The 21,013-nt window shown below is 45.3% G+C and overlaps 1 protein-coding gene across 1 annotated transcript in view; it reads right to left on the reverse strand.

The window, feature by feature from the left end:
* The window catches only part of LOC123114762 (uncharacterized), a 68,351-nt gene extending 47,600 nt beyond the window's left edge, over window positions 1-20,751 (reverse strand). The window contains exons 1-2 of the mRNA XM_044536181.1: window positions 20,304-20,751; window positions 12,450-12,502 (exon numbers count right to left, since the gene is read on the reverse strand). Coding sequence (XP_044392116.1) covers window positions 12,450-12,502; window positions 20,304-20,705 — 455 coding nt within the window. The 5' untranslated portion in view covers window positions 20,706-20,751. The remainder of the gene's footprint in view (window positions 1-12,449; window positions 12,503-20,303) is intronic.
* Window positions 20,752-21,013: the final 262 nt, after the last annotated feature.

Here is a 21,013-nt window from a genome sequence, read left to right on the forward strand (position 1 = left end):
TTCAGGATAGCCACCGAGTCAAAGCTGGCTTGCTGCAGTTAAACTCCACCACCCCCTTTTGATACTGATGCATATGCAGTTAGTTCTGATGTAAGTCTTGCTGGGTACATTTGTACTCACGTTTGCCTCTTTTATGTTTTTGCAGAGAGACGTCAGTCTCGCTAGTAGTTCCATGTGGACTTCGACGTTTAGCTTGATACCTCAGCTACGATCTTGTGCCCTCGGCAGGATCTGGTAGATAGTCAGGCTTCTAAGCCTTTTTCATTTGTAGATGTCTGTACTCAGACATGTTAAGCTTCCGCATGTGCTTTGACTTGTATGCTCTGAGTGTTGGGTCATGAGACCCATGTTTGTAATATCTGGCTCTTCCGAGCCTAATGAATAAATACTTTGAGTCGTAGAGTTATGTTGTGATGCCATGTTGTATTTACTCATATCGGGCATATTGTGGGTATGATTGAAATGCTTGGTATGAGTGGGATCCGACTATCTAGTTGTTTATCCTTAGCAGCCTATCATATGGGGAAATGTAGGTCTAGTGCTTCTGAGCGATAGTAGTCCGCTACAGCCCGGTTCACCGGAGTCCTGCTAGCCCAGCACTACTGCTCGGAACACTTGACTGGCCAGCATGTGTTTCACATCGTTCCTGTGTCTGTCCCTTCGGGGAAATGTCACGCGCTGTTATCCGGAGTCCTGCCTAGCCTGCTACAGCCCGGGTTACCGGAGTCCTGTTAGCCCAGCGCTACAGCCCGGATAAATACGTTGATGACCGACATGCTCGATGTGATTCATGTATGCCTGTCCTCATGGGTTAGCGCCGCTTTGGGTTCACGACTAGCCATGTCGGCCCGGGTTCTCTGTCATATGGATGCTAGCGACACTATCATATACGTGAGCCAAAAGGCGCAAACGGTCCCGGGCCAGGTAAGGTGGCACCTGTGGGAGTACCGTGCGTGAGGCCGCAAAGTGATATGATGTGTTACATGCTGGATCGATGTGACTTAGGATCGGGGTCCTGACATAATGACAAGATAATTGACAGTATCGACGCCCACAACTGCTTTGTGTTCTACTCGTGCATAGAAACTACGCATAGACCTAGCTCATGATGCCACTGTTCGGGATCGTAGCAGAATTTAAAATTTTCTACGCATCACCAAGATCAATCTATGGAGTATTCTAGCAACGAGGGGAACAGGAGTGCATCTACATACCCTTGTAGATCGCGAGCGGAAGCGTTCAAGTGAACGGGGTTGATGGAGTCGTACTCGTCGTGATCCAAATCATCGATGATCCTAGCGCCGAACGGACGGCACCTCCGCGTTCAACACACGTATGGTTCGGGAAGACGTCTCCTCCTTCTTGATCCAGCAAGGGGGAAGGAGAGGTTGATGGAGATCCAGCAGCACGACGGCGTGGTGGTGGATGCAGTAGGGTCTCGGCAGGGCTTCGCCAAGCACCAACGAGAGGGAGAGGTGTTACGGGAGGGAGAGGGAGGAGCCAGGGGCTAGGGTGCGCAGCCCTCCCTCCCTCCCTCTTTATATAGGGGCCCTGGGGGCGCCGGCCCCTCTAGATCCCATCTAGAAGGGGGGCGGCAGCCAAGGGGGGTGGCTTGCCCCCGAGCAAAGTGGGGCGCCCCCACCCCTAGGGTTCCCCAACCCTAGGCGCAGGGGAGGCCCAAGGGGGGGCGCACCAGCACACCTGGGGCTGGTTCCCCTTCCACTAGCCCATGGGGCCCTTCGGAATAGGTGGCCCCACCCGGTGGACCCCCGGGACCTTTCCGGTGGTCCCGGTACAATACCGGTGACCCCCGAAACCTTCCTGATGGCCGAAACTGGACTTCCTATATATAAATCTTTACCTCCGGACCATTCCGGAACTCCTCGTGACGTCCGGGATCTCATCCGGAACTCCGAACAACTTTCGGGTTACTACATACTAATATCTCTACAACCCTAGCGTCACCGAACCTTAAGTGTGTAGACCCTACAGGTTCGGGAGACACGCAGACATGACCGAGACGCCTCTCCGGTCAATAACCAACAGCGGGATCTGGATACCCATGTTGGCTCCCACATGCTCCACGATCATCTCATCGGATGAACCACGATGTCGAGGATTCAATCAATCCCGTATACAATTCCCTTTGTCAATCGGTACGTTACTTGCCCGAGACTCGATCGTCGGTATCCCAATACCTTGTTCAATCTCGTTACCGGCAAGTCACTTTACTCGTACCGTAATGCATGATCCCGGGACCAACCCCTTGGTCACATTGAGCTCATTATGATGATGCATTACGGAGTGGGCCCAGAGATACCTCTCCGTCATACGGAGTGACGAATCCCAGTCTCAATTCGTGCCAACCCAACAGACACTTTCGGAGATACCCGTAGTGCACCTTTATGGTCACCTAGTTACGTTTTGATGTTTGGCACACCCAAAGCACTCCTACGGTATCCGGGAGTTACACAATCTCATGGTCTAAGGAAATGATACTTGATACTTAGAAAAGCTCTAGCAAACGAACTACACGATCTTTGTGCTATGCTTAGGGTTGAGTCTTGTCCATCACATCATTCTACTAATGATGTGATCCCGTTATCAATAACATCCAATGTCCATAGTCAGGAAACCATGACTATCTGTTGATCAACGAGCTAGTCAACTAGAGGCTCACTAGGGACACATTGTGGTCTATGTATTCATACATGTATTACGATTTCCGGATAACACAATTATAGCATGAATAATAGACAATTATCATGAACAAGGAAATATAATAATCATTTTATTATTGCCTCTAGGGCATATTTCCAACACAAGCATCCCACTTATGATTAACCTCTGTTGCAAGCATCCGCAACTACAACAAAAGTATTAAGGTAAACCTAACCATAGCATGAAACATATGGATCCAAATCAGCCCCTTACGAAGCAACTCATAAACTAGGGTTTAAGCTTCTGTCACTCTAGCAACACATCATCTACTTATTACTTCCCAATTCCTTCCTCGAGGCCCAAATAATGGTGAAGTGTTATGTAGTCGACGTTCACATAACACCACTAGAGGTTAGACAACATACATCTCATAAAAATATCGAACGAATACCAAATTCACATGACTACTAATAACAAGACTTCTCCCTTGTCCTCAGGAACAAACGTAACTACTCACAAAGCATATTCATGTTCATAATCAGAGGGGTAATAATATGCATAAAGGATCTGAACATATGATCTTCCACCAAATAAACCAACTAGCATCAACTACAAGGAGTAATCAACACTACTAGCAACCTACTAGCACCAATCCCGGACTTGGAGACAAGAATTGGATACAAGAGATGAACTAGGGTTTGGAGATGAGATGGTGCTGGTGAAGATGTTGTTGGAGATTGCCCTCTCCTGATGAGAGGAGCGTTGGTGATGACGATGGCGATGATTTCCCCCTTCGGCAGGGAAGTGTCCCCGGCAGAATAGCTCTGCCGGAGCCCTAGATTGGTTCCGCCAAGGTCCCGCCTCGTGGCGGCGGAGTCTCGTCCCGAAAGGTTGCTTCCTCTTTTTTTCTTGACGAAAGACTTCATATAGCAGAAGATGGGCATCGGAGAGCCACCATGGGGCCCACGAGGTAGGGGAGCGCGCCCTAGGGGGGGTCGCCCCCACCCTCGTGGACAGGGTGTGGGCCCCCTAGCCTTCATCTTTGGCAAGTATTTTTCATTATTTATTGTAAGATATTCCGTAGAGTTTCAAGACTTTTGGAGTTGCGCAGAATAGGTCTCTAATATTAGCTCCTTTTCGAGCCCAGAATTCCAGCTGCTGGCATTCTCCCTCCTTATGTAAACCTTGTAAAATAAGAGAGAATAGCCATAAGTATTGTGACATAATGTGAAATAACAGCCCATAATGCAATAAATATAGATATAAAAGCATGATGCAAAATGGACGTATCAACTCCCCCAAGCTTAGACCTCGCTTGTCCTCAAGCGAAAAGCCGATAACAGTAAATATGTCCCCATGTTTAGAGGTAGAGGCATCGATAAAAATAAAATACGGACATGAAGGCATCATGATTATTCTCATAAGAGCAACATATATAGATTTTGTCATATGATTACTTATGTTCAAGTGATGATCTATTCACAATGCAAAAGTATGAATCACAAACCTTATTGAGACCCAACAAACTATAATCTCGGTCATTGAAGCAATTGCAATTTATCATAACATCGGAAAGAGTCTATGTCAGAGCTAAAAAGCAAGTCCACATACTCAACTATCATCTAGTCCTTCATAATTGCTAACACTCATGCAATACTTGTGGTTACGGAGTTTTAATCGGACACAGAGAAAGATAGGGGCTTATAGTTTTGCCCCACAACCTTTTACCTCGAGGGTAATGTCAACAATAATAACTCATGCTCCCCTACATCCAATTAGATATATATCAGGTTCTTTCCAACATGCTGGTCTTGCCAAAGGATAAAATGAAAAAGGAAAGGTTAAGATCACCGTGACAGTTGCGTAAGGTAGAAGATAATAAAAGATAGGCCCTTCGCAGAGGGAAGCAGAGGTTGCCATGCGCTTTTATGGTTGGATGCACAAAATCTCAATGTGAAAGAACATCACTTTATATTGCCCCTTGTGATATGAACCTTTATTATGCAATCCGTCGCTTTTATTACTTCCACATCACAAGATCGTACAAAGCTTATTTCTCCCACACCAATCAATCATACATATTTAGAGCATTTTTATTGCTTTGCACCGATGACAACTTACTTGAAGGATCTTACTCAATCCATAGGTAGATATGGTGGACTCTCACGGAAAAATTGGTTTAAGGGTATTTGGGAGCACAAGTAGTATTTGTAGTTGGTGCTGAGAATTTGGCTAGCATGACGGGGAAAGGCAAGCTCAACATATTAGAGGATCCATGACACCATACTTTATCTCAGATATAGGAAAACATAATTCATTACATTGTCTTCCTTGTCCAACATCAACTCTTTAGCATGTCATATTTTAATGAGTGCTCCCGATCATAAAAGATGTCAGTTATAGTATATTTATATGTGAAACCTCTCTTTCCTTATTACTTCCTATTAATTACAACGATGACCAAAGCTATGCCTGCCAACTCCCAACAATTTTTAATCATCATACTCTTTCTACGTGAAGTCATTACTCTCAATAAGATCAATATGAACTCTTTATTCCTTTTTATTCTTTTTCTTATTTTCTTTTATTCACCCAAGATCATGGCAAAATAATCAAGCCCTTGAATCAACACTAATCTTTATTATATATAGCTCACAGACTCGATTACATAGAGAGATCATAAAGCAAAACTCAAAACTAGATCATGCCATAAACTTTATTCTACTAGATCAAGATACTACTAATAGGATTGAACTAAGAAAAACAGTAAAGATAGGAGTTGTGATGGTGATACGATACCGGGGCACCTCCCCCAAGCTTGGCAGTTGCCAAGGGGGAGTGCCCAAACCCATGTGATTATGTCCACCTCTTTGTTGTTGGTGTGATGTTCTTGGCAATGATTCCTCTTAGGATACGGTTCTCCTCCTCGACCTTATTGACTTGCTGCTTGAGGTCCATTATTTCCTTACGAAGCTTTCCTGTGACGGCTAAAGCTCCTTGCACCCTAGGGTGTTGCATAGCTGCGGGAGAACAAGTGACACTCCTCTTCATATTTTCATAAGAAATAAATCTAACATTGGAAGGGATAACCGAGTTTGGAATAACTGAGCTCTGTAGTTCCCCCATCGTGAACCCACCTCGTTGGCGAGAGGTGACTTCTTGATCCTCCATGGCATCTACCCTCATCAAGTCAGCCTCCATCTCTTCCTCCGTTGCTGGCCCAAAGTGGTCAGCGTCGCTGTTTGCCCTTGGTTCCAGTGCCGGATTAGATACCCGGCTCTCCCCGACTGACTCTTGAGAAGACATCTTGCTCTAATCTGCAGCAGCAACAACCCAAAACAAAAACAGAGGATATTTGCGTGATACGGGAGTAAAAACCTTCGGGAGAATATATAATGAATTTTTACCGACCAAAATACATATCGTGCAAGAAAACGGAGTCCGGAAGGCACACGAGGTGCTCACGAGGCAGGGGGCGCGCCCACCACCCTCGTGGGGCCCTCGTGTCCTTCCCGGACTGCCACTTATTTTCTATTTTTCTAAATATTCCAAAACAGAGAAATATTGCCTTAAAAATTGTTTTGGAGTCGGTTTACTTACCATACCACATACCTATTCCTTTTCGGAGTCTGAAACGGTCTGGAAAGTGTCCCTTATGTATTCCTCCGGGGTTACGGTTTCAATAACATTGGTTTCAACATTTATGGGATTACCTGAGATATAATGTTTGATTCTTTGACCGTTTACCACCTTCGGATTTGTGCCTTCGAAGTTGTTGATTTTTATGGCACCGGAACGATAAACTTCCTCGATAACATAGGGGCCTTCCCATTTAGAGAGAAGTTTTCCTGCAAAAAATCTTAAACGAGAGTTGTATAGAAATACATAATCACCTACATTAAACTCACGCTTTTGTATCCTTTTGTCATGCCATCTTTTAACTTTTTCTTTAAAAAACTTGGCATTTTCATAGGCTTGGGTTCTCCATTCATCAAGTGAACTAATATCAAATAACCTCTTCTCACCGGCAAGTTTGAAATCATAATTGAGCTCTTTAATAGCCCAATATGCCTTACGTTCTAGTTTGAGAGGTAAGTGACATGCTTTTCCATAAACCATTTTATACGGATACATATCCATAGGGTTTTTATATGCAGTTCTATAGGCCCATAATGCATCATCAAGTTTCTTAGACCATTTCTTTCTAGACCTATTAACAGTCTTTTGCAAAATTAATTTGAGCTCTCTATTACTCAATTCTACTTGACCACTAGATTGTGGGTGATAAGGAGATGCAATTCTATGATTAACGTCATACTTAGCACGCATTTTACGGAAAGCACCATGAATAAAGTGTGAACCACCATCAGTCGTTAAATATCTAGGGACTCCAAACCTCGGAAAAATAACTTCCTTAAGCATTTTAATAGAAGTGTTATGATCAGCACTACTAGTTGGAATAGCTTCTACCCACTTAGTAACGTAATCAACAGCAACTAGAATATGTGTGTATCCATTAGAGGCAGGAAAAGGTCCCATATAATCAAAGCCCCAAACGTCAAATGGTTCAATAACAAGTGAATAATTCATAGGGGTTTCTTGAGGTCTACTAATATTACCAATTCTTTGGCATTCATCACAATATAAGACAAACTTACGGGCATCCTTGAAGAGAGTAGGCCAATAAAAACCGGATTGCAATACCTTATGTGCAGTTCTATCTCCAGCGTGGTGTCCTCCATAAGCTTTAGAGTGACACTTGCGTAGGATCTGTTCCTGTTCATGCTCAGGTACACGGCGTCTAATAACACCATCTACTCCTTCTTTATAAAGATATGTGTCATCCCAAAAGTAATGTCTCAAATCATAGAAGAACTTTTTCTTTTGTTGGTATGTGAAACTAGGTGGTATGAATTTAGCAACAATGTAATTAGCATAATCAGCATACCATGGAGTACTATGAGAAGTATTTATGACATTTAATTTTTCATCAGGAAAGCTATCATCAATAGGTAGTGGGTCATCAAGAACATTCTCTAACCTAGAAAAGTTGTCTGCAACGGGGTTCTCAGCTCCTTTTCTGTCAACAATATGCAAATCAAATTCTTGTATCAAGAGAACCCATCTAATAACTCTAGGTTTAGCATGTTTCTTTTACATAAGGTATTTAATAGCAGCATGATCAGTGTGAATAGTTACTTTAGAATCAACAATATAAGGTCTGAACTTATCACAAGCAAATACAACTGCTAAAAGTTCTTTTTCAGTAGTAGCATAATTTCTTTGAGCATTGTCTAGAGTCTTACTAGCATAATGGATAACATTTAATTTCTTATCAACTCTTTGCCCTAGAATAGAACTTACAGCATAATCACTAGCATCACACATAATTTCAAAGGGTAAATTCCAATCAGGTGGCTGAACAACAGGTGCAGAGACTAATGCTTTCTTAAGTATTTCAAATGCTTCTACACAATCATCATCAAAGACAAATGGTATATCTTTTTGTAATAAATTAGTCAAAGGCCGAGAAATTTTTGAGAAGTCCTTAATGAACCTCCTATAAAATCCGGCGTGACCAAGGAAACTTCTTATACCTTTGATGTTCTTGGGACACGCCATCTTTTCAATAGCATCAAACTTGGCTTTATCAACTTCAATACCTCTTTCAGAGACTTTATGCCCCAAGACAATACCTTCATTAACCATAAATTGGCACTTTTCCCAATTCAAGACAAGATTAGTTTCTTCACATCTCTGCAAAACTCGATCAAGATTGCTCAAGCAATCATCAAAAGAAGATCCATAGATGGAAAAGTCGTCCATGAAAATCTCGCAAATCTTTTCACAAAAGTCAGAGAATATAGCCATCATGCATCTTTGAAAGGTAGCAGGTGCATTACATAAACCAAAAGGCATACGTCTATAAGCAAAAGTACCAAAAGGGCATGTAAAAGTAGTCTTTGATTGATCTTTAGCCGACACAGGTATTTGAGAGAAACCAGAATAACCATCTAGGAAGCAGTAATTTGTATGTTTGCATAATCTTTCTAGCATTTGATCAATAAAAGGTAAGGGGTAATGATCTTTCTTAGTAGCCTTATTTAATTTGCGGAAATCAATTACCATCCTATAACCTGTGATAATTCTTTGTGGAATCAATTCATCCTTATCATTAGGAACAATAGTAATACCTCCCTTCTTAGGGACACAATGGACAGGACTTACCCACTGACTATCAGCAACGGCATAAATTATACCTGCCTCCAGAAGCTTTAGTATTTCTTTTCTTACCACTTCTTTCATTTTAGGATTCAGACGTCGTTGAGGATCACGAACTGGTTTGGCATCTCCTTCCAAATTTATTTTATGTTGACATAGAGTGGGACTAATGCCCTTAAGATCATCAAGAGTATATCCAATAGCGGCACGGTGCTTCTTCAGAGTTTTCAATAATCTTTCTTCTTCATGATCTTAAAGGTTAGCACTAATAATAACAGGATATATCTTCTTTTTATCAAGATAAGCATATTTAAGATTATCAGGCAACGGTTTAAGCTCAAACACGGGATCACCCTTGGGTGGAGGAGGATCCCCTAGGATTTCAACAGGCAAATTGTGTTTCAGAATAGGTTCCTGCTTAAAGAATATTTCATCTATTTCCCTTCTTTCATTCATGAACATATCATTTTCATGGTCTAGCAAATAATGTTCTAAAGGATCACTAGGAGGTACAACAATAGAAGCAAGACCAATAATATCATTCTTACTAGGTAATTCTTCTTCACGATGTTATTTACTAAATTTAGAGAAATTAAACTCATGAATCATATCATCCAAGCCAATAGTAAAAACATTCTTTTCACAGTCTATCCTAGCATTAACAGTGTTCAGGAAGGGTCTACCAAATATAATGGGACAAAAGCTATCTTGTGGGGAACCAAGAACAACAAAAGATATTTAGTTTTCCCACACAAGACTTCAACATCTCTAACAATCCCAATTGGTGAAATAGTATCTCTATTGGCAATTTCAATTGTAACATCAATATCTTCTATCTCAGCAGGTGCAATTTCATGCTTAATTTCTTCATATAAGGTAATAGGTATAACACTAGCACTAGAACCCATATCACATAAGCCATGATAACAATGATCTCCTATCTTAGCAGAAATAACAGGTACTCCTACCATAGGTCTATGTTTATCTTTAGCACAAGGTTTAGCAATTCTAGCAGTTTCACCATAGAACTGAATAACATGCCCATCAATATTATCAGACAAGAGATCTTTAACAATAGCAATATTAGATTCTACTTTAACTTGCTCATGAGGTGTATAAGTTCTAATATTGTTTTTACGAACCACAGTTGAAGCTTTAGCATGATCCTTTATTCTAATAGGGAAAGGTGGTTTCTCAAAATAAGAAGTAGGAACAATAGGATCATTATAAGTGACAGTCTTTTCTTCAACTTTAATAGCTGCTGCTACTTTTACTTCTATGGGAGGATGATATTTAAACCACTTCTCCTTAGGGAGATCAACATAAGTAGCAAAAGATTCACAGAAAGAAGCTACTATCTTAGAGTCAATTCCATATTTAGTGCTAAACTTACGGAAAATATCGGTGTCCATAAAAGATTTAACACAATCAAACTTAGGTGTCATACCTGACTCCTTACCTTCGTCGAGGTCCCAATCTTCAGAGTTGCGTTTAATTCTATCCAATAAGTCCCATTTAAATTCAATAGTCTTCATCATAAAAGAGCCTGCACAAGAAGTATCGAGCATGGTTTGATTGTTATGAGAAAGCCGAGCATAAAAACTTTGAATAATTATTTTTCTCCAGAGCTCATGATTGGGGCATGAATATAAAATTGATTTAAGCCTCCCCCAAGCTTGAGCGATGCTTTCTCCTTCGCGAGGCCAAAAATTATATATATAATTGTGATCACGATGAACAAGATGCATAGGGTAATACTTTTGATGAAATTCCAATTTCAATCTTCTATATTTCCATGATCTCGTATCATCACATAGCCTATACCATGTCAATGCATCTTCCTTCAATGATAAAGGGAAGACCTTCTTCTTAGCAACATCATCGGATATACCTGCAAGCTTAAATAATCCACAAACGTCATCCACATATATTAAGTGCTCATCAGGATGCTTTGTTCCATCTCCTGTAAAAGGATTAGCTAGCAGTTTTTCTATCATACCCGAAGGAAATTCAAAAGGAGTTTCATTTTCAATAGGTTCAGTAGGTTGAGGAGCAACTCTTTGCTCTACTGGACGAGGTGAGGATACCCCGAACAAGCCCCTCAGAGGATTACTTTCCATAGTAACAAGTGACAGTAAATTTCAGCACACTATATAAATTTTTCCCTACCAAATTCCACCTACCAAAGGCACTTCACTCCCCTGCAACGGCGCCAGAAAAGAGTCTTGATGACCCAGAAGTATAGGGGATCTATCATAGTCCTTTCAATAAGTAAGAGTGTCGAACCCAACGAGGAGCAGAAGCAAATGATAAGCGGTTTTCAGCAAGGTATTCTCTGCAAGTACTGAAATAAGTGGTAACAGATAGTTTTGTGATAAGATAATTGTAACGAGCAACAAGTAACAAAAGTAAATGAAGTGCAACAAGGTGGCCCAATCCTTTTTGTAGCAAAGGACAAGCCTGGACAAACTCTTATATAAAGAAAAGCGCTCCCGAGGACAGATGGGAATATCGTCAAGCTAGTTTTCATCACGTTCATATGATTCGTGTTCGGTACTTTGATAATTTGATATGTGGGTGGACCGGTGCTTGGGTGCTGTTCTTACTTGAACAAGCATCCCACTTATGATTACCCTCTATTGCAAGCATCCGCAACTACAAAAAAGTATTAAGGTAAACCTAACCATAGAATGAAACATATGGATCCAAATCAGCCCCTTACGAAGCAACTCATAAACTAGGATTTAAGCTTCTGTCACTCTAGCAACCCATCATCTACTTATTACTTCCCAATGCCTTCCTCTAGGCCCAAATAATAGTGAAGTGTTATGTAGTCGACGTTCACATAACACCACTAGAGGCTGGACAACATACATCTCACAAAAATATCGAGCGAATACCAAATTCACATGACTACTAATAGCAAGACTTCTCCCTTGTCCTCAAGAACAAACGTAACTACTCACAAAGCATATTCATGTTCATAATCAGAGGGGTAATAATATGCATAAAGGATCTGAATATATGATCTTTCACCAAATAAACCAACTAGCATCAACTATAAGGACTAATCAACACTACTAGCAACCTACTAGCACCAATCCTGGACTTGGAGACAAGAATTGGATATAAGAGATGAACTAGGGTTTGGAGATGAGATGGTGCTGGTGAAGATGTTGATGGAGATTGCCCTCTCCCGATCAGAGGAGCGTTGGTGATGACGATGGCGATGATTTCCCCCTTCGGGAGGGAAGTGTCCCCGGCAGAACAGCTCTGCCGGAGCCCTAGATTGGTTCCGCCAAGGTTCCGCCTCGTGGCGGTGGAGTCTTGTACCGAAAGGTTGCTTCCTCTTTTTTTTCTTGACGAAAGACTTCATATAGTAGAAGATGGGCATCGGAGAGCCACCAGGGGGCCCACGAGGTAGGGGGGCGCGCCCCCACCCTCGTGGATAGGGTGTCGGCCCCCTGGCCTTCATCTTTGGCAGGTATTTTTCATTATTTATTATAAGATATTCCGTAGAGTTTCAGGACTTTTGGAGTTGCGCAGAATAGGTCTCTAATATTTGCTCCATTTCCAGCCCAGAATTCCAGCTGCCAGCATTCTCCCTCCATATGTAAACCTTGTAAAATAAAAGAGAATAGCCATAAGTATTGTGACATAATGTGAAATAATAGCCCATAATGCAATAAATGTCGATATAAAAGCATGATGCAAAATGGACGTATCAGGTTGCAGGGCGGCGGACCAGGGGGCGGCGGCCGACAAGCAGCAAGCAGAGCAGCGCGGCAGTGTCCGTCGCAGGCAACAACAGCACCGGCAAAAGCAGCGCAAGAAGTAGCAAGTGCGGCAACACTAAGCAGGTTCAGGGGCAGGCTGCAGCCAAGGAGTGCCCCGGGGCGGAAGCTGCAAGGCGGCTTGGGCGCGGGCGGGGCACGCAGCCATGCGGACGGGGCGCGGCCAAGACGGGTACGGACGCGCGGGCGCGACGTAGCGCGCGCGAACGAGCGCAGCTGGGCGGCCAAAGGCAAGCAACGGGGCACAAGAGCGGGAAGCAGCACATCAGCAGCGGCGTAGAGTAGTAGTGGCACCAGTAGCAACATCGCATCAACAGGAGTAGCTAGCAGGATGCACGCGCCTACGCGTACGCGTAAGCGGGAACTCGGACAAGCTCGGGGTCGGCGGCCTATGGTGCAAGAACGGGAGGGGAGAGGAGGTGCTCACCGAGCAGGCATAAGGAGGCACGTCGAGTGGCTTAGGAGCAGCAGAGGTGGCCCGCGCCGAAGAAGGCGGCGATGATCCGGGGCGGACGGAGGTTGAGGACGGGGAGGCAGCGGGCACACGGGTGGCTGTCGGCCCAAGCTCGCCCACGTAGTCGAAGTAGGCGACGAAGGTGGTGCCCCTGGCGTGGTCTCCGGCAGCGGGGAGGGCAGCGGCAATGGCTATGCCGGCGACGCGTCCATGGCGAAGCTCGGGGCGGGAGGGGATCTGAGGAGGGGAGGTAGAGAGGGAGAGGGAGGGGCGCGCTAGGAGGAGGGGCTAGGGTTGGGTTCGGGTGCCGGGGTAGATAAAGGAAGGGGCGCGGTGGATGGGCGCCACGGTATTGCCCTGTGCTGTGGCGGCCATCGCCGGCGTCCACGGTTACGTGAACAGGGGAGAGGGGAGAGTTTGATTGGGGGTGGGCGCCTGCTAGGTAGATGGGCCGGGTGGACCAAGGGAGGGGGTTTTTGCTTTATTTCTATTGTCTTGCTCTTTATTTTTCTTTTAACTTTTCTGTTTTCCATTTTATCTTTTTCTTTTGCATTTTATTTTTGTACCAAATGAGTTTTGTTTTGAACAAAACTTGGCACATAAATCTAACGCAATAAATTCAGATGGAACAAAAAGTATGTGGTCAAAAGGAGTTGTCTAACCATTTTTAGAAATTGGAAAGGCCAATTTTAAATGTTGCTGGAGCACTAAATAAATTTCCAGGGACACATGGGAATCCAAAAGAGGTTGGTTCCAACATGACAAATAACTAGAGATTATTTGCCACACTTTGAACATTTTATTTGCATGTTTGAGAAATTTGAATTTTGGACTTTAGTTTGAACTTGAATTTGGATTGCGATTTGGATCAACCGAGGATAACAACAGTAAGAGTGGTGACATGGCACTATTAACTTGGGATTACTCTAGCTTAATTATCTGGGCGTCACAATTCTCCTTCACTACAAGAAATCTCGTCCCGAGATTTTAGAAGGTAGACGAAAATATAAGCGGGGTATTCATCTCGAAGACGATCCTCTAGTTCCCAAGTGGCTTCATCTTCAGAATGATTTCACCACTGAAATTTTAGAAATTTGATAGGCCTTAGACTGTGCAACGTTCAGCTTGATAGGGAACGCGGACCGGATGCTCTCTATAAGTGAGATCATCTTGCAGGGGTCGAGCATTACAAGCCATGTGGTCGTTGCAACAAGACTTGCGACTCAGGGCATCGGCCATGACATTAGCCTTGCCAGGGGTATAAGAAACACCGTAGTCATAGTCGGTAATTGTTTCCATACATCGTTGTTGACGAAGATCCAGATCTAGCTGAGTAATAGATATTTTAGACTTTGATGACCGGTGAAGATCTCTCAACGATTACCAAGAAGGAAATGTCGCCACAACTTCAGTGCAAATTTAACTGTAGCAAGATCAAGGTCATGGACTGGGTAGTTCTTCTAGAAAGACATTTGGGAATTCACAAACAACTTGAGCGTTTTCAATTCTCACAAGTGGAGAAGCGTTTAACGCCTTCAAGAAATAAACCCGTGCTTCGGCATTACGAACAGGATGAGCATGGTAGCTTACTATCTCACTTGAAGGATGTAGCAAATGGACGGTTTTAGTGGTGCAAATGATTGAAGCGGTATGTGTTTCCAACCATCTAATTCCCAGAATGAGGTCAATATTGGATTACTTCAAAACCATGCGGGAAACATGGAATTCCAACTCTTCAAGTTCAACAGGGACGTTGTGACTAACCATGTTGGTTCGACATTGGCCCGCAGAATGCAGCTTGGAATTTCGGCCAAGGGATGGCGGTTCCAACAGGTAAGGAACGTCTGTGGCTGTCTTACGATTGAGCAGTGGGACCTTTCAAGTAATAGGCCGCGAAGGTGACATAGCTGGTAGGGCTACATTAGCAGACTCCCAACCCAAAAGTGATGTCACAGAGTCAATCGTCAGCATCAAGGGGCTAAGTTGAGTTGCGGTATATGACAGGGTTGAGGCACGCAAAGTCTTGCAATGTCATTGGGGTTGGTTGTTGATTCATATTGGGGCGTGGGAACTGAGCCATGACTCGTACCATGAACTGGCGATTCAACATCAAATTGTTGTATCATTCCGGCCATGTATTCGGGAGGTGGTGGATTGTCGCCACCACAACCACAACCAGTGGGTCGAACCATCCTGCTTAAAAGCAACAGGCGATATTTTTAGCAAGGGGTGTAGCAAGTGTATGGAGTCATTCATGATGTAACTTGAACAATGAGCAAAGGACAAGGCAGTAGTCATTGAAGACATACTAATACATATATAGAGCCCGCCACAAGTTGTTCATATGAGTTCGGACAAGAGAAACATCATAGACATACTAGGCGGAACGCATGCACGCGGTGGAGGGATACAATAGCGAGACATAGCAAAGGCTACATCAGCGCCAGAGAAACCCACTAGAGAAAGGAAACTGCAGGGGACAACTCAGGGTGCCCTCGATAAAAGGATCCTGCAACCCGTGAACAATGTGAAGCAGATCCTGACCCTCAATTCAAGAAAGGCATATTACAAATCTCCGGGTGGATGTGATCACAAGATCCTATTGTTAGAGTTAGCAAATCATTTAACCCGATTAGAAGAGAGATCAGAGTCCCAGAGTATAGACGAGGAATAAAAGATCCTAATACCACCCATTGGCGATGTGGGCCCGTAAGCCACACAGCCATGTTAGCAAATCAGTTTTTCAAAGACTAGACTCAACTTCGGCCAAGGAGTTGGAAGGGGGATTCCTACAGGCAGTCGGCTCTGATACCAACTTGTGATGCCCTCGATTCGACCGTACACTAACCATACACGCAAACGTGTATGATCAAGATCAGGGACTCACGGGAAGATATCACAACATAACTCTAGACACAAATCAAAACAATACAAGATTCATATTACAAGCCAGGGGCCTCGAGGGATCGAATACAAGCTCGATACACAAGAGTGAGCGGAAGCAACAATATCTGAGTATAGACATAAGTTAGACAAGACTGCCTTAAGAAGGCAAGCACAAAAGAAGCAACGATCGAAGAGGCAAGGCCTCCTGCCTGGGACCTCCTAACTACTCCTAGTCGTCGGCAGTCTCCATGTAGTAGTATCCGTCAGCCGTGGCATCTAGCTCCAAGGATCCACCATCTGGTTGCATCAACCGGAAAGAAGAAGGAAGGGGGGAGAGGGGGAAGCAAAGCAACCGTGAGTACTCATCCAAAGTACTTGCAAGCATCAGATCTATACTAAGTATGCATTGGTATCAAATGAAAGGGTTGTATCTGTGGACTGAACTGCAGAATGCCAGAATAGGGGGGAAGGCCTAGCCTACCGAAGACTAGCATCTTCAAACAGCTCCAAGCATCTTGCAGCACGTAGAAGAGTAAAGAATAGCAGTTTATATTTAACAATCATGTTGTAGCAATAACGCCCAGAGATCCTTCCTCGACTCCCTACGAGAAAGCAATCTCGGAGCCACATATCCATCACATGTGTCAAGTATCCATTTCTAGTTATATAAGATCAGGATACAAGTCTGAATGTCCAATACCGTGGACACGGTATTCGAATATATATCTTCCCTCCAGGGGTGCGCGACATTACTCAACACGCTCAATCACTCTGGCCGGACACACCTTTCTGGGGTCAATGCCCGGCCTCGGAAGATCAACACGTCGCAGCCCTACCTAGGCTCAGCAGAGAGGTCCCCGCCAGTCTACATCCTAAGTGCCCCGGGGTCTTGGGCCCATTGCCCGTTGCACTCCGGGTCGTTGCGAGCAGGGTGGATACCAGCACCGCCTCGGATGGCCGGCACGATTCGACCGTGCCGCAGTGCTGGACTGGACGTCTGACAAAGCTTCGGCTGATACCACAACGTCGAGGCCCATATCTATTCTCGCGTGGTGGTTAGTGCGTAAAGGCCAGAGGCCAACTCAGAATAAATACCAAACTTGTTAGTGCATTGGGGGCTCACGGAGACGAGCAGAGACTCATGATAATATGACCCCGTCGCCCCGTCTCATGGACTTATGGCAAGGGCCCAGACTACCCGGCCGTGCCACGTAGAAAACTCGCGGGTGCTCAACGGCCCGCCCGACTTTCACATCAACTCGCGGGTACCCCTCAGGGCCGACCCGACTTCAACAATGGTCTCAAGTAAAGTCAAGGTAACCGTGTGTCCAAATATCAAGGGGAAAACCCGAGGAATCACCCATGGAGGATTCCACTCGATGTAATCATCAAGGTGAACGTAAGAGGATCCACCCTCGAGGCTCACACTTGAGGTGTTGCACGACAGAGCCGTATCGGGAATGGTTAAGGTGGAATCACCCTCGATGACCACGACCGAATAGCTACACGACAAAGATCTCATCAGGAGTGATGTATGAGGTTCCACCCTCGGCACTCGATGGTAACTCTGCAGAGTCGAGTAACTAAAGGGGCATGATGTGATGTGAGGTGTCAGGCTCTAGTCATCAATCACGTTGATCAAGTCATCGAAGATGAAGTAGGGGCAACAAGGACAAGGTGGGGGTCACTGATGGATCACTAACCAACCTATACTAAGCAGTTTAGGATAAGCAGGCTATGCATCAGAATAGGAGCAATCAATAACAGTAGCAAAATCTAATGCAAGCATGAGAGAATGGAATGGGCGATATCGGGATGATCAAAGGGGGGGCTTGCCTGGAAGCTCCACTGGAAGGAAAGAAGGGGTCGTTGTCGATGTAGTCGATCCCAGGGGCATCATCAACAGTCTCGAGGTCTACCGGAGAGAAGAGGGGGAAGAAACAATAAATACAAGAAAAGATAAGCATGACAAGACAACAAGCAGAGCTAGACGTGTTCTAACGCGACGCTACATGATACCGACGAAGGGGGGAAACATCCGGAAATGTTTTCCCGGTTCCGGACCTGTGTCAGACAGAAGACCGGAGGGGGAATGTTCCATGTTCAGATAGTTAGAGGCATCTGACAGGTAAATAGACCGCCTTTTCGGATTTGTCCCGTCGTTCTGAGCAACTTTCATGTATAAAACTTTTTCATCCAAGCTACGGATAATTTTCTAAGATTTTTCAAAGATTTAACAATACTCGAAAAAATCCTGAAATTGTGCCCAAGTCGGAGAATTCGTCAATTTTTAACATCACTTAGCTGTTTTCAAAAGGCTACAGCTATTGTTCTGTCGATCCTGTGAATTAGTGCCTTATATCAAATCTGAGCACTTTGCTGTGATCTATATGACAGTATCAAGAGAGCGGTTTTTCCTAGCTGGGGCTACGTGGTACCCTCTATCTCAGCCTTCCATTCATGTCCATGTTTCATTGAGATATGCGCACACAGCAGTTGGTGTCAGACGCTTAATCCCTAATCTTCTGGCGTGATGTCTACGAATTTCTAATTCTGGATGGGCCTTCTCAGGCCACTGTTCACGACATGACCACACATGCGCAGCTACAGCTATGTTGGCCGGCTCACCGCTTTATTCCCCCGATCGACGCCTCACCGCTTAGTCCCCCGGGTGGAACAGAGTACCGGCCGGAAATGATGTGATTAGAATAGTTGGGCTGGCTATGCGGGTGGACCCTGAGACCAAGACATGACGGGGACAGCGCTGGCCGGTCCTCTCTGACAAACACTCTTTCCCTCATGCCGTTTCTCTCACATGCAACATAGTCTCTCTCTCGTACTACTTGCATTTGACATATAAAATTCTGCATGCTGTGCACGCTCTCTCTTTCCTGAGCTTTGCATGCAACTTCTCTCTCTATTCTCTTTCAAATTTCAATCCAGGATGCTTGCTATACAAACAATAGACCTATCGGAAAAGAAAAACAGACACACTCTCGGTCCCAATGCATGCAAGCAACACAGAAGCTCTTTACATGTGGCAACTCTCAGGCTTGGGTTTGACTTTTGCAACCAATTTCTGAAGACTTTTGCAGGTTGCATACTCTCTCTCTCATATTCTTTTGTTCTCTAACTGTGTTTCCTGTAAAGGAAGAGAGAGACCATGCACTGTTTGCATGTGATGGGTGAAAGATGGACAGTGACCTGAGCTGCATGCGACAGGTAGGGCCGACCAAAGAGTATGGCGCACTCAGTACCTACGAGGAATCAATCTACTGTTCATGTAGTACTGCACTAGCACACATCTCAATACAGGGACCAACGGCACAGATAAGGGGCACCGCGTAGGACGAGCTACAAAGAAACTTTGCGCAGTATCAAGTGCAGCTATGTTAGCATCCAGTTCAAATCTTTGTTCGAAAAGTGCTACTGCAGCATTTCTGTTTTCTGTTTTCTGTTTTCTGTTAATAGAACATAGCATTTTATGATTTTCATAGGATTTAATCCATGGATCAAATGGATTTGGTCCAGTAGGGTAAAATTAAGTTTGACAAGTGTACTACCTGCCCATATTATTGTTACTCCGGTTAACAGTTATTTAGCCGATATTTAGGGACTGTCTAGGGGTTAGTGAGCGTAGAATTAGCAAAGCTAGCTAGTAGTAGCTACATTAACTAGTAGTAGTACATTCAGCAGAGCAGCAACAGCATGCACACGAGTTGGGCATGGGGCGCGGCGCTGCATGGCGTGAGGCTGGGCCGGTGAGCGACGCAGGGCCAGGGGCGAGGTAGGTCGCGGTTGCAGGGCGGCGGACGAGGGGGCGGCGGCTGGCAAGCAGCAAGCAGAGCAGCGCGGCACTGGCCGTCCCAGGCAGCAACGGCAGTGACAGAAGCAGTGCAAGAAGCAGCAAGTGCGGCAGCAGTAAGCAGGTTCAGGGGTAGGCCGCAGCCGAGGAGTGCCCCGAGGCGGCAGCTGCAAGGCGGCTTGGGCGCGGGAGGGGCACACAGCCACGCGGACGGGGCGCGGCCAAGGCGGGTACGGACGCGCGGGCGCTACGTAGCACGCGCGAACGAGCACAGCTGGGCAGCCAGAGGTGAGCAACGGGGCACAAGAGCGGGCAGCAGCGGCGCAGAGTAGTAGTGGCACCAGTAGCAACATCGCAGAAACAGGAGTAGCTAGCAGGATGCACGCGCGTACGCGTACGCGTAGTGGGAAACTGGGAACTCGGACGAGCTCGGGGTCGGCGGCCTACGGTGCAAGAACGGGAGGGGAGAGGAGGTGCTTACCGAGCAGGCATAAGGAGGCCCATCGAGTGGCTTAGGAGCAGCAGAGGTGGCCGACGTCGAAGAAGGCGGCGACGATTCGGGGCGGACGGAGGTTGAGGACGGGGAGGCAGTGGGCACACGGGTGTCTTTCGGCCCGAGCTCGCCCACGTAGTCGAAGTAGGCGACGATGGCGGTGCCCCTGGCACGGTCTCCGACAGCGGGGAGGGCAGCGTCGATGTCTACGCCGGCGACACGTCCATGGCGGAGCTCGGGAAGGAGGGGATCTGAGGAGGGAAGGTAGAGAGGGAGAGGGAGGGGCGCGCTAGGAACAGGGGCTAGGGTTGGGTTTGGGCGCCGGGGTAGATAAAGGACGGGGGCGCGGTGGATGGGCGCCACGGCATCGCCCTGTGCCATGGCGGCCATCGCCGGCGTCCACGGTTACGTGAACAGGGGAGATGGGAGACTTTGATTGGGGGTGGGCCGGCTTGCTAGGTAGATGGGCCGGGTGGACCAAGGGAGGGGGGTTTTGCTTTATTTCTATTGTCTTGCTCTTTATTTTTCTTTTAACTTTTCTGTTTTCCATTTTCTCTTTTTCTTTTGCATTTTCTTTTTGTACCAAATGAGTTTTGTTTTTAAAAAAACTTGGCACATAAATCTAACACAATAAATTGAGATGAAACAAAAAGTATGGGGTCAAAAGGAGTTGTCTAACCATTTTTAGAAATTGGAAA

The sequence above is a fragment of the Triticum aestivum genome, chromosome 5B (genome assembly GCF_018294505.1).
Source record: "Triticum aestivum cultivar Chinese Spring chromosome 5B, IWGSC CS RefSeq v2.1, whole genome shotgun sequence".
In the NCBI taxonomy this organism is placed as follows: Eukaryota; Viridiplantae; Streptophyta; class Magnoliopsida; order Poales; family Poaceae; genus Triticum; species Triticum aestivum.